This window comes from Ostrinia furnacalis, unplaced genomic scaffold, assembly GCF_004193835.3.
Source record: "Ostrinia furnacalis isolate ACB-3 unplaced genomic scaffold, ASM419383v2 OfSCF0216, whole genome shotgun sequence".
NCBI lineage: Eukaryota > Metazoa > Arthropoda > Insecta > Lepidoptera > Crambidae > Ostrinia > Ostrinia furnacalis.
In genome coordinates, this window is record NW_021130455.1 from 1,200,992 (window position 1) to 1,217,619 (window position 16,628).

At 42.7% G+C, this 16,628-nt stretch overlaps 1 protein-coding gene across 1 annotated transcript in view; it reads right to left on the minus strand.

The window, feature by feature from the left end:
* Window positions 1-16,288, minus strand: part of YME1L (ATP-dependent zinc metalloprotease YME1L) — a 38,279-nt gene extending 21,991 nt beyond the window's left edge. The window contains exons 1-9 of the mRNA XM_028310356.1: window positions 16,148-16,288; window positions 15,674-16,053; window positions 14,701-14,849; window positions 14,048-14,203; window positions 10,446-10,578; window positions 7,739-7,841; window positions 6,529-6,739; window positions 2,180-2,280; window positions 1,636-1,764 (exon numbers count right to left, since the gene is read on the minus strand). Of these exons, the coding sequence (XP_028166157.1) occupies window positions 1,636-1,764; window positions 2,180-2,280; window positions 6,529-6,739; window positions 7,739-7,841; window positions 10,446-10,578; window positions 14,048-14,203; window positions 14,701-14,849; window positions 15,674-16,053; window positions 16,148-16,183 (1,398 nt within the window). The 5' untranslated portion in view covers window positions 16,184-16,288. The remainder of the gene's footprint in view (window positions 1-1,635; window positions 1,765-2,179; window positions 2,281-6,528; window positions 6,740-7,738; window positions 7,842-10,445; window positions 10,579-14,047; window positions 14,204-14,700; window positions 14,850-15,673; window positions 16,054-16,147) is intronic.
* Between the last annotated feature and the right edge of the window lie 340 nt (window positions 16,289-16,628).

Genomic DNA, 16,628 nt, shown 5'->3' on the forward strand with positions numbered 1-16,628 from the left:
CCCCCCCCTCCCTAATGTGACGTCACATGTTTTGCAATTTCACATCGAAAAATTATTAAATTAGAACAGCAGTTCCGAAATTAGTTTTACACGGGATTTATTGCAACAATATCTATTTTAACGGTAAATAATATTTACCCTCCCGACGTTTCGGCTCGGTTGCACGAGTCATGGTCGCGGGCAGACTATATATATATTTTATAGTAAAAAATGCAACATAATAGTTTAAAATAGTTTTATTTCCATTTAAATTAAGTGGGTACTTTTTTATGAAATCAACATTAAGTATATCAAATATTTGAAACAATTGAAATGTGATGTCACGAAACTTAGGACCCCCCCCACCCCTTTTCCCACCCTGTCACACTTTGTCGCCCCCCCCCCCCCCCTTTACGTGTGACGTACTTTATGGATTACCCCTTAAAGGTTTCGTAAAGGTAGCAGGAAGGCGCTGGATGCAGGCCGTTACCAGAGTAATAATAATAATAATAATAAATACACTTTATTGCACACCAAACAAATAACATAACAGAAGAAAAGGAACACACAAGGTACAATTAGGCGGTCTTATCGCTATGAAGCGATCTCTTCCGATCGATCCGAGCGATTCCGAGCGATCGAGTAAATACAAATGAGTAGGTCATCTTCATAGAAACGCACCGAGCGCGGTTTGTATATGAGCGCGCCAATACGTATGCGGCGCGCACGCACACACACACTGACAAAATTTAGCGGGGATTAGCGGCACAGTTAGCGGGGTGTTGCGCCGAATTTTGACCTACTCATTTGTATTTAGTCTGCCGTTACCAACCGGCCTTTGTGGAAATCATTGGAGAAGGCCTATGTTCAGCAGTGGACGTCCTATGGCTGAAATAATGATGATGATGATGATAGTTTTCGTTAGAGAAGACGTCATGTGGCAAAGACACAGTCAAAACACAGTTGGTTGTCCTAATAAATAAAATAAAATAAATAAATAAAACGCGACGACGATCCAAACACGCCCTTGCTTCGGCGTCGGCAAAGGGTTAGACAAGGCTACAATTTGATCGCCTTCTGTCTCCAATGGACATTAAGGTGCGTAGGGGGTTCCAAGTCTTCGAATGATGCTCCAATGGTTCGCAGTCAAAGTCAAGTCACCGGAGGAAGTTCTATCACTTTCACACCCAACCTACCAGCTGCCTATAGATTCTCTGACACTAGAAAGTGTCTGGTGGCCAGTAAAGAAAGCCTCTGTGGTTGAATCGCCTCTGTGGACTAGTGGTAAGACCACCTGCTTCAGACGCAGAGGACCCGAGTTCGATTCCCAGTGGGGGCAGATTTTTCTGTTCGGTTTGGTTGGTGGTAGGGCTTGCTCTAAGTCCGCCTGGCTAGCTACCACCATCTTACCTAAGTCTGTCGCCATAACAACAATGTTAACATTGCATAGCATTGTTGTGTTCCGGCAGTTAGAGGTAAGATAGCCAGTTCCTCCGTGGTTGAGGATTCCGGGTGAAGCTCGCTTCCACCTTCGGCCTGATCATCACTTACCATCAGGTGAGATACAGGCCAAGAGCTTCCTCGTTGTGGATAACAAAAAAGTCTCCAAAACGCTGGTCAACAAAGTTTTTCTGAAATGTTAAGTAGGTACGGTACCTCGACGTCGAATCGTCCCGGCCGCAGTAAGGCTTGATCCAAGTCGTCTCGACGATTGGTGGCACCCAACACGATGACTCCCTCATTCTGGTGGAAGCCATCCATCTCTGATAGCAGCTGGTTTATCGTCTGGAAGAAAAAAAAATCTAATTTAAATGAATTAACACCACTTCGGAAGAACATGTTGGCTGGCCAACAGAGGCATGGTCGTGCCATTCGACACAAGCGAATCCGTGACAGATTTCGGCATGCCTAAGGAATGCCGGCACTGATTCCCTACGGTGGCCTGATGAAAAAGATGTAAAAAATATATGTATAGATTCGATTGATTCCAGACTTAGTTGGAGTACACGTGGGTCCATGAAGCCTACGATATTGAGGAAGGTGTGGACTAGGATAGGCTGAAAATGTCGATGTCAAATTAAAAAAAAATGTTCTATAGATTCATTTAGTTTGCGTATACGTGAGTTTTAAGTGCAAGAAGTCTACATTTAACAGTGGACCAATGATTAATGATGAAGTAAAGGTTCTACGGCCACTTTACCTGATTGGCATACGGGTGCAGTACACTGTTGGTCCTTTTAGCACCGACGGAGTCAATCTCGTCGATGAATATCACGCACGGCGCGCGCTCCTTCGCCGCTTCTGTGAAGACAAACGTCTGTTTAATGGGGCTTCTAATAAGAAATGTATTAAATTAAATATTTGGCTGCATTTTCGACTGGCCAATTACCAGATTTTATTATACCTTCTGGCTAAGCATTCTTCCGTTGATATGGTCAATGATTCAGACACGTAAACAAACTGCCCAACAGTGGTTGACGTAATAAAAACTTGTCACATATTTAGAGAAGTAATGAATCAACTAGCTGGAGAACTTGCAGCAGCCTTTTAGGTATCTTGGCATCCACTGAAAAATTCTGCTCCGTTATCAGGCGCCCAGATATCCAATTTTTCCCTTTGAGGTAAACTTTGCTTCCAATTTTTGTTCCCAAACAAACCAACTCAAGTATTAACCTTTAACCAGTGACATGACTATTTTATAACACTATAAGGGACATGACGTCTCACAGGCTACTACTTCGAAATCAAAAAATTGACAAAATTGCAAGTGGATTACTTTAAAATTGTATTTGTATTTAACTATTGGTATGTCAATAAAACAAATGTAAATGAATTCAATCATTTTTTTATAATTACATAGAAAAAAACTGTAATTACCAATTAGTGGTAATTTTCAGCCTCAATTGATATGAGGTCCTTTTATAGCATTTTAATAGACTTTTTATAAATGCTATGTCAAATTTAATACTTTTTACTAAAAATCTAATAACACAGAAACCGAAAAAACATAAAAGCCACTTCTGAAAACTAAAAATAAAAATTCTGACACCAGCTCAATTTGGCATAAAATCAATGGCAATTTTTGCAGAAAAGGCGAGAACATTGCAAACATATGGGATTGTAACACCCCAACACAAGTGTACTGTGGCGGCGTAGCATGGCTTGGCACCCGGGGCGACCCCTTCCCCCCCTCCTCACCCCTCATAAGACCATAAGTTGGATGTTCATATTGCGGGGGGCTAATGCACCCCAGAATGGTCTGGTGTCCCCCAGAATTTTCGGATTACCGATTTGAAGCCGAAAGATTTTAGTACTAAGTCATGAGCTATATTATTATGATGAGATGATACCAATCGCATGCACCCCCTTATCATGACATAGGTATCAGATGCGCCATGTCCTTGTCATGCAGATGCACCTGTGGGCACTAATCTTCGCGACTGAGTTGTCACTCCGTTGTCACCCCCTGATGCTAGGCACCCTGGGCGGACACCCCCCCCNGTGGGCTGGAGTTATCATTTCCTAGTCTTTTCTGCCATTTTGCACTTAAAACAAAAAGTAGAGTGTAAAAGTTTTTGTATGACAACTAGGGACATGTAGCCTCACAGGCTACGATCGATTTTCTAATTCGTATAACTTACGTGCAAAACAACCGATAACACGTCTGCCTTCTTCTGTGGTCGTTTTAGCACTAAAACAAAAGCTACTAAGACGCTGGGTCGCTGCAAGCGAGGGGAAGTGGTCAATTCTAAGAATTTGAAAAACATGAGACGCCTGTCAGACTACGTGTCACTGGTTAAAGGTTAAGTACCAGACGCTCATAACGCTCCAGAAGGTATATCAGGTGCTGAAAAACTCCAGCCCCCTAGACAAAACGCACTTTTTGATCGAATCGAAAATCGAAACCGTCAAAACTCCATACAAAAAAGGGGCTTTTCGACCAATTTTCGACTGGTTTGCGATTATAATTTGCACTTTGTCTAGACCCACAGGACTTAATAGCTTGCTTTCAAGTGAAGACCAAGTTTTCGCTCTCAATAACAAACCTACTCCGGAATCATGTACCAGGCGCCCAGAACTCCCTAGAAGCTATATCACTTACCAAACAAAATCTGGATGCAACTAGTTTCTCAATTATTTCTCCAGAAAGAATCCGTTTAGATATCAACTACCAGGCGCTTAGAACAGTCTAGGAGCTATATCATCATCATCTCAGCCATAGGACGTCCACTGCTGAACATAGGCCTCCCCCAATGCTTTCCATGTTGCCCGGTTGGTAGCGGACTGCGTCCAGCGCCTTCCTGCTACAGTTATGATGTCGTCAGTCCACCTTGTGCTAAATCACTTACTGAACAAATCCCGGACTCAGCCAGATTCCCAATTATTGCTCCGGAAAAACTCCACATAAGGCATCAAGTACCAGGCTTGCATAACAGTCTAGAAGCTATATCACTTACTGAACAAATCTCGAACTCTTCTAGCGCCCTGGCCGACCAGTATCTCATCGAACTCTGGTCCAGCAGCATGGAAGAACGGCACCCTAGCTTCGCCAGCCACCGCTCTAGCGAGTAGTCTTGCCGGTGCCAGGAGGGCCAACTAAGAGCAGCACCATTTGAGGAAACTTTGCTTCCGATTTTTGTTCCCAAACAAACCGACTGAAGGATTAAGTACCAGGCGCCCAGAACTCCCTAAAAGGTATATCAGTTGCTGAATAACCAAAGACTAAGTTTTCGCTCTCAACTCTCAACTCAAACAAACCTACTCTGGAATGATGTACCAGGCGTCCAGAATTCCCTAGAAGCTATTTTCACTTACCGAACAAAATCCCTCAGCTCTCGTTTGCCAATTTAAAGCTCCAGAAAGAATCCGTTCAGGCATCAAAAGTAACAGGCGCCCAGAACTCCCTAGAAGCTATATCACTTACTGAACAAATCCCGAACTCTTCTAGCGCCCTGGCCGACCAGTATCTCATCAAACTCTGGTCCAGCAGCATGGAAAAAAGGCACCCTCGCTTCTCCAGCCACCGCTCTATCGAGTAGAGTCTTGCCGGTGCCAGGAAGACTAACTAAGAGCACTCTTTGAGGAAACTTTGCTTCCGATTTTTGTTCCCAAACAAATCACCTCAAGGAGTAAGTACCAGGTGCTCAATCAGTTGCTGAACAACTCCTGGATATACTCATAGCTTGCTTCCAAGTAAAGACCAAGTTTTCGCTGTCAACTCAAACAAACCTACTTCGGAATCATGTACCAGGCGCCCAGAACAACCTAGAAGCAACTGGATACAACTAGTTTCCCATTTGAATTTGAAAAAAAAAAAATTCGTTTATAGATCATGTACCAGGCGCATGAGCTAGATCACTTACTGAACAAATCCCGGACTCAGCCGATTCCCAATTATTGCTCCGGAAAATCTCCACATAAGGCATCAAGTACCAGGCTTGCATAACAGTCTAGAAGCTATATCACTTACTGAACAAATCTCGAACTCTTCTAGCGCCCTGGCCGACCAGTATCTCATCGAACTCTGGTCCAGCAGCATGGAAGAACGGCACCCTCGCTTCGCCAGCCACCGCTCTAGCGAGTAGAGTCTTGCCGGTGCCAGGAGGTCCAACTAAGAGCATCCTTTGAGCAACTTTGCTTCCAATTTTTGTTCCCAAACAAACCAGCTCAGAAATTAAGTACCAGGGTCTCAGAACTTCCTAGAAGGTATATCACTTACCGAACAAAATCCAGACTCAGCCAGATTCCCAATTATTGCTCTATAAAGAATCCGCTCAAGCATCAAGTACCAGGCGCTCATAACAGTCTAGGAGCTATCATCATCTCAGCCATAGCACGTCCACTGCTGAACATAGGCCTCCAACAATGCTTTCCATGTTGCCCGGTTGGTAGCGGCCTGCGTTCAGTGCCTTCCTGCTACCTTTATGATGTCGTCGGTCCACCTTGTGCTATAACACTTACTGAACAAATCCCGGACTCAGCTAGAATCCCAATTATTGCTCCAGAAAGAATCCGTTCAGGCATCAAAAGTACCAGGCGCTCATAAGAGTCTAGGAGTTATAAACACTTACTGAATAAATCCCGAACTCAGCTAGCTCCTTGGCCGACCAGAATCTCATCAAACTCTGGTCCAGCAGCATGGAAGAAAGGCACCCTCGCTTCGCCAGCCACCGCCCTAGCTAGTAGAATCTTGCCGGTGCCAGGAGGTCCAACTAAGAGCACCCTTTGAGGTAACTTTGCTTCCAATTTTTGTTCCCAAACAAACCAGCTCAAAAATTAAGCACCAGGGGCTCAGAACTCCCTAGAAGGATCAGTTGCTGAACAACTGGACTTACGTAGCTTGATCCCAAGTGAAGATCAAGTTTTCGCTCTCAAAAACAAACCTACTCAGGAATCATGTACCAGGCGCCCAGAACTCACTAGAAGGTATTATATCATTTACTGAACAAATCCTGGACTCAGCTAGAATCCCAATTATTGCTCCAGAAAGAATCCGCTAAGGCATCATGTACCAGGCTTGCATAACAGTCTAGAAGCTATATCACTTACTGAACAAATCTCGAACTCTTCTAGCGCCCTGGCCGACCAGTATCTCATCAAACTCTGGTCCTGCAGCGTGGAAGAAAGGCACCCTCGCTTCGCCAGCCACCGCCCTAGCTAGTAGAGTCTTGCCGGTGCCAGGAGGGCCAACTAAAAGCACTCCTTTAGGTAGCTTGCCCCCTAGAGATGAGAACTTCTCGGGGGATTTTAGGAATTCCACCTGTAGAGAAGGATAAATAAGGTGAAAATTATCATTTATTTCAGTCTACAAGACGTAAAAGGTGATGTATTGTTTAAGGCATCAAGTAGTCTTATGCCAGTTTTCACCATCAATCCCTAATTTTTAAGTGACCCCCTTATGTAACACTTAACAGGTATATTATTTTCTAAGGGGTCACTTAAAGATTAGGGAATGATGGTGAAAACGGGCATTAAACCGTTTTCCATTAAACCAGAGAGGAGGCGAGACGTGTGGATACGAGTGACATACCGAGTAGGGTTAATTCTACCAATCGGAGCGAAACTTTGCTCAACCGACCACCACTGAAGACATGCAAAATAATAAAATTATATTGGTTGCTTACACATCTCGTCTCCACTTTACAGGAAAATAGCCCTTTAGCATATGCCACACTGGATGCGTTTTACGTTCTCTAAAGTGAACGCAGACCGCATTATGTATGATTTTTTTTTATAATTCTTTGGACAAATTCATACAGCGCCAGATAGCCCCAAAGTAAGCATTTCTAACTTCTGATTGTAACTTTGAAGGTGGAAGACGCTGACAGCTGTGACACAGTGCATACTAGTACAGCTGTCATCGTAAACCTCTCATAATTTGCTTAGACCTAAGTTAGTTGATTATGTTTATACATATTATGTAGCTACTTAAGCATATTTTTGTAACTCTGGATACATTAAATAAATATAATATTATTATTATATTATTAATGCTTGTGTTAGCTTTAGAAACTTTAAAGGCCAATGTATAACCCACTTAAGTTAAAGCTGCATGTGTCAAACAAGGCTGTATGTTTCTTTAATAAAGATAAATAAATAAATAAATATTGTGTGTGAACAATATTATCGGTCTCTATACATTTGTAGCGATCAGACAGTGCGGGCATAAACTGAGAGGTGCGGGTTGCGGTCATTTGACCGTAGACCCCAGAACGCATCCAGTGTGTCAAATGCTTTATCGTGAAAGTAGGATACTCACAACATCCAGCAGTTCCTGCTTCGCCTCATCAGCTCCCTTGACGTCATCGAAGGTGACGGAGATGTCTTCCGGGTCCACCTCCACTTGGTTGCCTAGCTGAATCCTGCGCATGTTTTACCAACCAAACTGATTATTTCTGATAAGGGTACTATTAGGCCTGGTTTTATACTGTAGTCTACTCGGTCTACTGAAGAAGACCAGGATAAACCAATGTCTTCTGCAGTAGACTAATACTATTTGTGATTTGGGATACTGTTATGCCTGTGTCTACTATGGTCTACTCGGTCTACTGTAGTAGACCAACGTAATCTGCTGCGGTCTACTCAGTTTTTGGCATTAGACTAATATTATAATTTGATTTGGGATATTGTTTAGCCTGGGTCTATTGCGGTCTACTGCAGGAGACTGATATTATACTGTTAGAGAGTGACGTCATCGAAGGTGACGGAGATGTCTTCCGGGTCCACTTCCACTTGGTTGCCTAGCTGAATCCTGCGCATGTTTTACCAACCAAACTGATTATTTCTGATAGGGACTCTTTTGGGCCTGGGTCTATACTGTAGTCTACTCGGTCTACTGCAGAAGACCAGGGTAAACTGACGTCTTTTGCAGTAGACTAATACTATTTCTGATATTGGATATTGTTAAGCCTGTGTCTACTATGGTCTACCTACTCGGTCCACTGCAGAAGACCAGGGTAATCTGCTGCGGTCTACTCAGTCTTTCGCAGTAGACTAATACTATTACTGAAATGGGATATTGTTAAGCCTGGATATAATGCGGTCTACTGACCAGTGTAATCTGCTGTGATCTATTCTGTCCACTGCAGGAGAATAATGCTCGTTTTCACCATCAATCCTAATTTTTAAGTGACCCCTAACACAGGAATTTTGTTTTAATAGGGGTCACTTAATAAAATTAGGGATTCATGGTGAAAACTGGCTTAATACTATTTCTGATAGTGAGGTCGTAGAAGGTGACGGAAATGAGTGTAAGGTGTATGTATATCATATACACCACATTGAAGGCATATACAGCACTAGCTTTTCGCCCGCGGCTTCGCCCGCGTGGAATTTTGTCTGTCACAGAAAAACTTATCGCGCGCGTCCCTGTTTCAAAAACCGGGATAAAATCTATCCTATGTCCGTTCCCGGGACTCAAACTATCTCTGCCAAATTTCATCAAAATCGGTTCAGTGGTTTAGGTGTGAAAGCGAGACAGACAGACAAACCGACAGACAGACGAGAGTTACTTTCGCATTTATAATATTAGTATACAAGTATAGATATGCCTTCAATACGTTGCGTTGTGCCACTCGGAACGCCAATGAATGTGACCGCCAGTGATAGTTACCGGAAGACTGTCCCGCTGACGGAGCCGTATGAGGCTGGTGACACAACCTCTAGGCTTCACAGGGGGACTGGCTGTCTTCCCCTGCCCTCTCCCCTCGATGCTCCCATCATCTGATGTTTATCTAACGCCGTGACTGCTTGTGATAGTTACCGGACGACTGTCCCGCTGTCGGAGCCGTATGAGACTTGTGACATAACGGTAGAGGCTTCCCATGGGCACTGGCTGTCTTCCCCTGCCCTCTCCCCTCGATGCTCCCATACTCTGATGCTAATCGGAAGCTGCGACCGCTAATGATAGTTACCGGAAGACTGTCCCGTTGACGGAGGCCGTGTAGTGAGTGACACAAAGGTAGAGGCTTCACAGGGGGACTGGCTGTCTTCCCCTGCCCTCTCCCCTCGATGCTCCCATACTCTGATGCTAATCGGAAGCTGCGACCGCTAATAATAGTAACCGGAAGACTGTCCCGTTGACGGAGGCCGTATAGTGAGTGACACAAAGGTAGAGGCTTCACAGGGGGACTGGCTGTCTTCCCCTGCCCTCTCCCCTCGATGCTCCCATAACATCATGCTAATCGGAAGCTGCAACCGCTAATAATAGTTACCGGAAAACTGTCCCGCTGACGGAGGCCGTGTAGTGAGTGACACAAAGGTAGAGGCTTCACAGGGAGACTGGCTGTCTTCTCCCTGCCCTCTGCCCTCAATGAACCCATAACATCATGCTAATCGGAAGCTGCGACCGCTAATAATAGTTACCGGAAGACTGTCCCGCTGACGGAGCCGTATGAGGCTGGTGACACAGCCTCTAGGCTTCACAGGGGGACTGGCTGTCTTCCCCTGCCCTCTCCCCTCGATGCTCCCATAACATCATGCTAATCGGAAGCTGCAACCGCTAATAATAGTTACCGGAAAACTGTCCCGCTGACGGAGGCCGTGTAGTGAGTGACACAAAGGTAGAGGCTTCACAGGGAGACTGGCTGTCTTCTCCCTGCCCTCTGCCCTCAATGAACCCATAACATCATGCTAATCGGAAGCTGCGACCGCTAATAATAGTTACCGGAAGACTGTCCCGCTGACGGAGCCGTATGAGGCTGGTGACACAGCCTCTAGGCTTCACAGGGGGACTGGCTGTCTTCCCCTGCCCTCTCCCCTCGATGCTCCCATACTCTGATGCTAACCGGAAGCTGCGACCGCTAATAATAGTTACCGGAAGACTGTCCCGCTGACGGCACCGTACGAGGCTGGTGACACAAAGGCTAGAGGCTTCACAGGGAGACTGGCTGTCTTCTCCCTGCCCTCTGCCCTCAATGAACCCATTATCATGCTAATCGGAAGCTGCAACCGCTAATAATAGTTACCGGAAGACTGTCCCGCTGACGGACGCCATGAGGCTGACGAAGATGGCCAGGAACAGCACGATGGTCAGCAGTTGCTGCACCAGCTTCAGGTATTTGGACGCTTTGGTGCCGCGCACGTTGTCTGGGTGGGAACCTGGAAAAACGGTCAAAAGTTATGGTCAAACATGGAAGGGACGAAACTGTTTCGATTCTCACAACGTTGCAGGTTTTTGGAATGATGTCGGAGGCACGTTAATTCCAACAAGGGACTCTAGAGTAGAGGTCCCCGGGTTCGATTCCCAGTGGGGCCAGATTTTTCTGTTTGATTTGATTAGTGGTAGGGCTTGTTCTAAGTCCGCCTGGCTAGCTACCACCATCTTACCTAAGTCTGTCGCCATAACAACAATGTTAACAGCATTGTTGTGTTCCGGCAGTTAGAGGTAAGATAGCCAGTTCCTCCGTGGTTGAGGATTCCGGGTGAAGCTCGCTTCCATCTTCGGCCTGATCGTCACTTACCATCAGGTGAGATACAGGCCAAGAGCTTCCGCGATTTAGATAAAAAAAAAACAAAAGAGTAGAGCAAGGTTCTGTCACACACTAGTGGGAAGGACAATGGCTCCAATTGAACGCTAAAGAAGTAGAAGCCACAGTCGAGAGGTGAAGTCATATCGCTTTGGGCAATAAGGTATTTTTACTAACTCTAGAGGTACATTACACTGGTTTCAATAATTACATTACTGTCATATAACGCTATAAATATCTGCTCGGGTGTCACTGATAACCAGTCAGTGTTGTATTTATAAGCAAGAAATATTGGCTTGATGCCCACCATATCTATTTGATACCAGTGAAACTAAGACTTGTACTTAACTGACAAATAGGTTTCCTAAAAAATTATAAAACACGGCCTAAAGTTTTAAACTTAAAGGCATAGAGGGGTACCTTGCAGGTACCCCTCGCTAAGGGTCAAGGTCCCCAAGGTCGCTAAGAAGCTTCTCAAGTCGCGGCGCCACCTCCGGGCCGAGGTTGACTGACTGTTTCGTTATAAACTAGATTCTATGGCTCTAATCTTAAAGGCTACACCAAAGTCGCTGACATAGCCCGACGGATTAGCAAGCTGAAGTGGCAATGGGCAGGGCACGTTGAACACAGAACTGACGGGGAACAGAACCGATGGGGCAGCAAGGTTCTGGAGTGGAGGCCGGGTACCGGAAAACGCACCTACAACGTGGACCGACGACATCATAAAGGTATCAGGGAAGCGCTGGACTTAGGCCGCTACCAATCGATCAACATGGAAAGCATTGGGGGAGGCATATGTTCAGCAGTGGACGTCCTCTGGCTGAAATGATGATGACACCATGCTCTAAGTTCATCCACTGTTTCGTTATAAACTAGACTCTATGGCTCTAATCTTAACCCTTAAGTAACACCGTGGGGTAATTTTTTACCCCAGGCGCATAAAATTGACATATCTTTTTTTCTAGCGTAGCTAGTGCAATGTCGTTTTGTGTATTCTCAATCCAGAGTGTGCGCTTTGAGCTCGTAGATGCGGGATGTGAAAAAATCATCCGTTTGGCTTGTACAGGTAGGTGGGGCAGAAATTTACCCCAGGGTGTTAGTTACGCATACTTTAATTTATCATCACCTAAAATGTTATTAATAGGTTTTTACAACATTTAAACAAAATGAGTAAATATTTATATGACGATTAAGTAGCACATTGTCTCTAGAACGCAGAGAGATAATTAGAGCCTATTTACATGATACTTTTCGAACTTTGAAGACATCCCCTCAGAACAGAGCGTTCATAATAATAATTAAATAAATAAATAAATTCGACACAGAAATAGGGCTCAAAAGTGATAATTACGTAGTAATTCAGCGTGTCTGATGTGTTTTGAAAAAAATAATTACGAATAAAATAAATAAAAGATATTTATAAATATTTTATCATAATTTTATAAGAAAATAAGTTTTTTTATTTTGCTTAATAATAAAGCCAGAAAGGACAGTGCCAATCGATGTATGGAAGTTGGACCAAGTGCTGCCCAGACTGAAACTATAGTGCATTTTATTCCTCAAGCCAATACTAATTTGTAAACTGGAGCGCACTGAAATCTATCCCTGGAGTTAAGAGAAAAAAAGAGTTTTGTTTTGAATTATTTACATACAAAATATCATCGATGTATACCTACTACGCATAAGATTTCGCGATTTTGGCATTAAATAACACTCGTTATGTTGAACTTAACCATACTGCATCCGTACACCTTACTTTAGTACAACTTCGACATTATTTATAAGCGATCAAGCGCTGTTTCAGTAGTTTAGTTAAGAGACCGAAATCAATTATTTCCAAAATGGAGTAAGAAGTTTTAGCTTACAATAACTTCAATAATCTACTCTAATACACCAATAAATTGATTTTTCGTAAGGATAGAGAACTAAAACTTCTTGCTTCATTTTGAAAATAATGATTTCTCTCAACTAACCAAACTATTGCAACAGCGTTAGATCGCATAAAGAATGTCTAAGTCGCACTAAAGTAAGGTGTACGGATGCAGTATGGTTAAGTTCAACATAGCGAGTGTTGTTTAATGCCAAAATCACGAAATCTTATGCGTAGTACGTATATATCGACGATATTTTGTATGAAAATAATTCAAAACAAAACTCTATTTTTCTCTTAACTCCAGGGATAGATTTCAGTGCGCTACGGTTTACACATTACTATTGGCCTGAGGAACAAAATGCACTATGGGTTGATTCTGGGCAGCACTTGGTCCAGACCCTGGCACTATCCTTTTCGTTTTATTTCATTTTGTGTTTAAAATATGCATAAAAAATCTATTCAATGTCCGATTAGTGTAAATTTTTGGTTCCCACAATAACTTTCCAAGATTTTTCTAGAAGACCATTGTGAGTCTCATTAGTTGCCAATGACAATTTATTTGTTTTTTGTTATGATTGATTTAAGGTGTTTCTTTACGCTAGATTGACGTTCTTTTAAAGCAATCGTATAATTCAGTGAATCCATTAATACACTGTAAATCACAAATTTAATTTATTTTAAATATTTACTTAAAATTTTTCAATTTCCGTATGGGGTATTTTTTTGCCCCAGGGTGTTCAAAGTGTAACCAAAAATAAGGATGTTACTTAAGGGTTAAAGGTTACACAAATACACACACCTGCAAGGTACTCCTCAGCGAACGCAATATTCACAGACTGTTTTGTTATAAATTTAAACCGCCTCTGTGGTCTAGTGGTAAGACCACCTGCTTCAGATGCAAAGGTCCCGGGTTTGATTCCCAGTGTGGGGGCAGATATTTCTGTTCGGTTTGGTTGGTGGTAGGACTTGGTCTAAGTCCGCCTGTCTAGCTACCACCATCTTACCTAAGTCTGTCGCCATAACAACAATGTTAACAGCATTGTTGTGTTCCGGCAGTTAGAGGTAAGAGAGATAGTTCCTCCGTAGTTGAGGATTCCGGGTGAAGCTCGCTTCCACCTTCGGCCTGATCGTCACTTACTATCAGGTGAGATGCAGTCCAAGAGCTTCCTCATTGTGGATATAAAAAAAATTAGACTCTATGGCTCTGAACTTTAAAGACTACACCCACCAGCCAGGTACCCCTCAGCGAATGCGATCTTGATCTTGTCCTTCTGCTGGTGCGTGAGCACCGGGTCTTCGCTGAGAAGCTTCTCGAGTCGCGGCGCCACCTCCGGCCCGAGGTTGACCGACTGTTTCTCAGTTGTGTTGTCGTTTACGTTTAACCCTGGAAAAGATTTAAGTATCTCTTTAGATTCTTGAGCATATCGTAATTTTCGAATTGCCCCAACGTAAGAAGTGTGCACTTTTTTTAAGTGACAACACAAGCAGTAAACAGAACTGGTAAAATAGAGTAGGGGTATTAAGTAAGGAGTAAATTAAAAAGTGGTGGTATAGGCGGCACTAGGTGGACCGACGATATGGTGAGGGTCGCGGGAGGTGCCTGGTTGATGTGGAAATCCTTGGGGGCCTCTGTCCAGCAGTTGACATCATTTGGCTGAAATGAATACAAAATTAAGTAGTAGAAAAACTTGGAAACTTTGAATGCAACTTAAGCAAAAATTGACGTATTGTATTAACTTTATATTTTTAAGCACTTTAGCAATTTTCGTACCCACACAAATAAAATAAAATAAATTAATCTACTTGTTTCTTCTACCTGTCATTTCATTTCACTATAGCAACCCCTACGACACACACAGCTATACTGACCGAAGAACTTACGCAGTCTATTAATGAGGTTCGGGTTCCGTTTGAGGTCGGCATGGATCCCCCTCTCCGTCTTGAATCCTCTGGCTTGTACGTTGAACCGGAAGGTGCTGTCTTGAACGCTGCGTGCGAGGAGGCCCACAAAGTTGTCTGTGAAACTGAATCTGGGGAAAGAAGTTCCTTGTTAGTTGATTTTAGAATAGTATAGAAAGCTTTTTATTTGAAGCAGGCAAGACATAAGTACATTACAGAGCATGTCAGCATTATTTTCGTTTGAGTGACCCAAAAACATTGACCAACATTGGGATTTATATCTGTGTTTGCCTCAAAATGTTCAAGATCATAATTTTTTCAGCCACAGGACATTCACTGCTGAATATATCTTTCGATGATTTCCATAATGCTCGGTTGATTATGCCCTGCATCCAGCACCTTCTTGATGCCTTTATGATATCATCGGTCCACTTGTGAGTGGTCGTCCAAAATGGGTTACAGAACATTTTTTTTTTGTTGGCACTAATTTTATTAATGCTTCATAAATGTATGTCATGAAGCACTTGTAAGTAAAATCAGAAGAAATCCAGTAAAAAAAATTAATAGAAAGTACAGAAATTTAAGAAATTCTTAGAACAGTGACAGATCATTACCACATACACATTATCACTGAATTAGACAATGTAGGACACAAGTAAAGAAAGGCAGTGACCTTATGATAAACTCTTAATATTTTTAAGATAAATGGAACAATACTGGAGCTTTATAAAAGTTTGTACACTGCAAATTTTCTAATATTTCAAATCTAATAAGAATCTTCTTGTTAGCCTAGGCGCAGGCCACCAACTTTGTTAATCAGTATGGACATGTACAAATTAGAATAAGGCCCAACTATCGGCCAACTAAAAAGTGGTGGTTTGCGCCCTGGCTAGGTGTATTACAACAATCTATAACACATATTGAGCACTTAGAAACTTGAAAATGTTTAATTTACCTGGTTTTATTCCCTCGCATGTCCACAGTGACGGTAGGCGGCGAGTTTGCGGTACACCACCCATTTTTATTCTGGTCAAAACTCTGTGCCGATACATAGGAGACTTTTCTGGTCGACGTCAGCTCCCTGGCGCAGGCCAAAGGCCTCCGGGCACCAGTGAGACTCGCCAGAGAACGCACGTCGATCCTCCTCATCTCATTCAAGACATCCTTATCAAAATTTTTCAGGGTCTCCTCCAAACTTTGTGAGCACAATGTTGCATCATACGAACTCGCAGCACCCTCTTTCCTCGTCACATTGCTGCTTTTACCACTAGTGTGCTTCCTATACCTAAATAAGCACGCGTAACGTGCCGATAACTGACTAAAACTAACTAGAATCTGTAAAGAGAGGAAGGTTATGTAGATGACAACAAATGTGTGTACGCTCATAATAAACACTTTAGAACGATGTACACGAGGACGAAACACTCACCTGGTTTTGGGTGTTAATGGAATTCAATGAGAACATGTTACATGTAGGTGAAAAATATGTTTTTCTTTTCTGGAAGTGCACTCGAAAATTTTGTAGGCTCTTACGTCAAACTTAATTTTCGTAGCGAAAAATATGGCGAATATTTTCACTTCTATAAACTCTATGGTGAGCACAAGGAATAAAATTTTTTGTAATGTTTTGAACGTGTTTTGAATTTTATTATTCTTATTTAAAAAGAAAATTCAGGAATATTTACCATTGTTCTCTAAATTTCTTTTGAAATTCCGTGAAATGTATTTTTTTTTTGACAGTGCGACCATATCGTAATAAAAGTAAAAACATTTTTGCAAGAATAAAATTCAGATTTAATGTTTCAGTGTTCGATATTTAACTTTTCAAAGATTTTTTTTTTACATTTTGTTCAAAATTTGTAAGTTATTCTAAATAATTTTATTTTTCAATAAATCTTTAACTTCTGCCT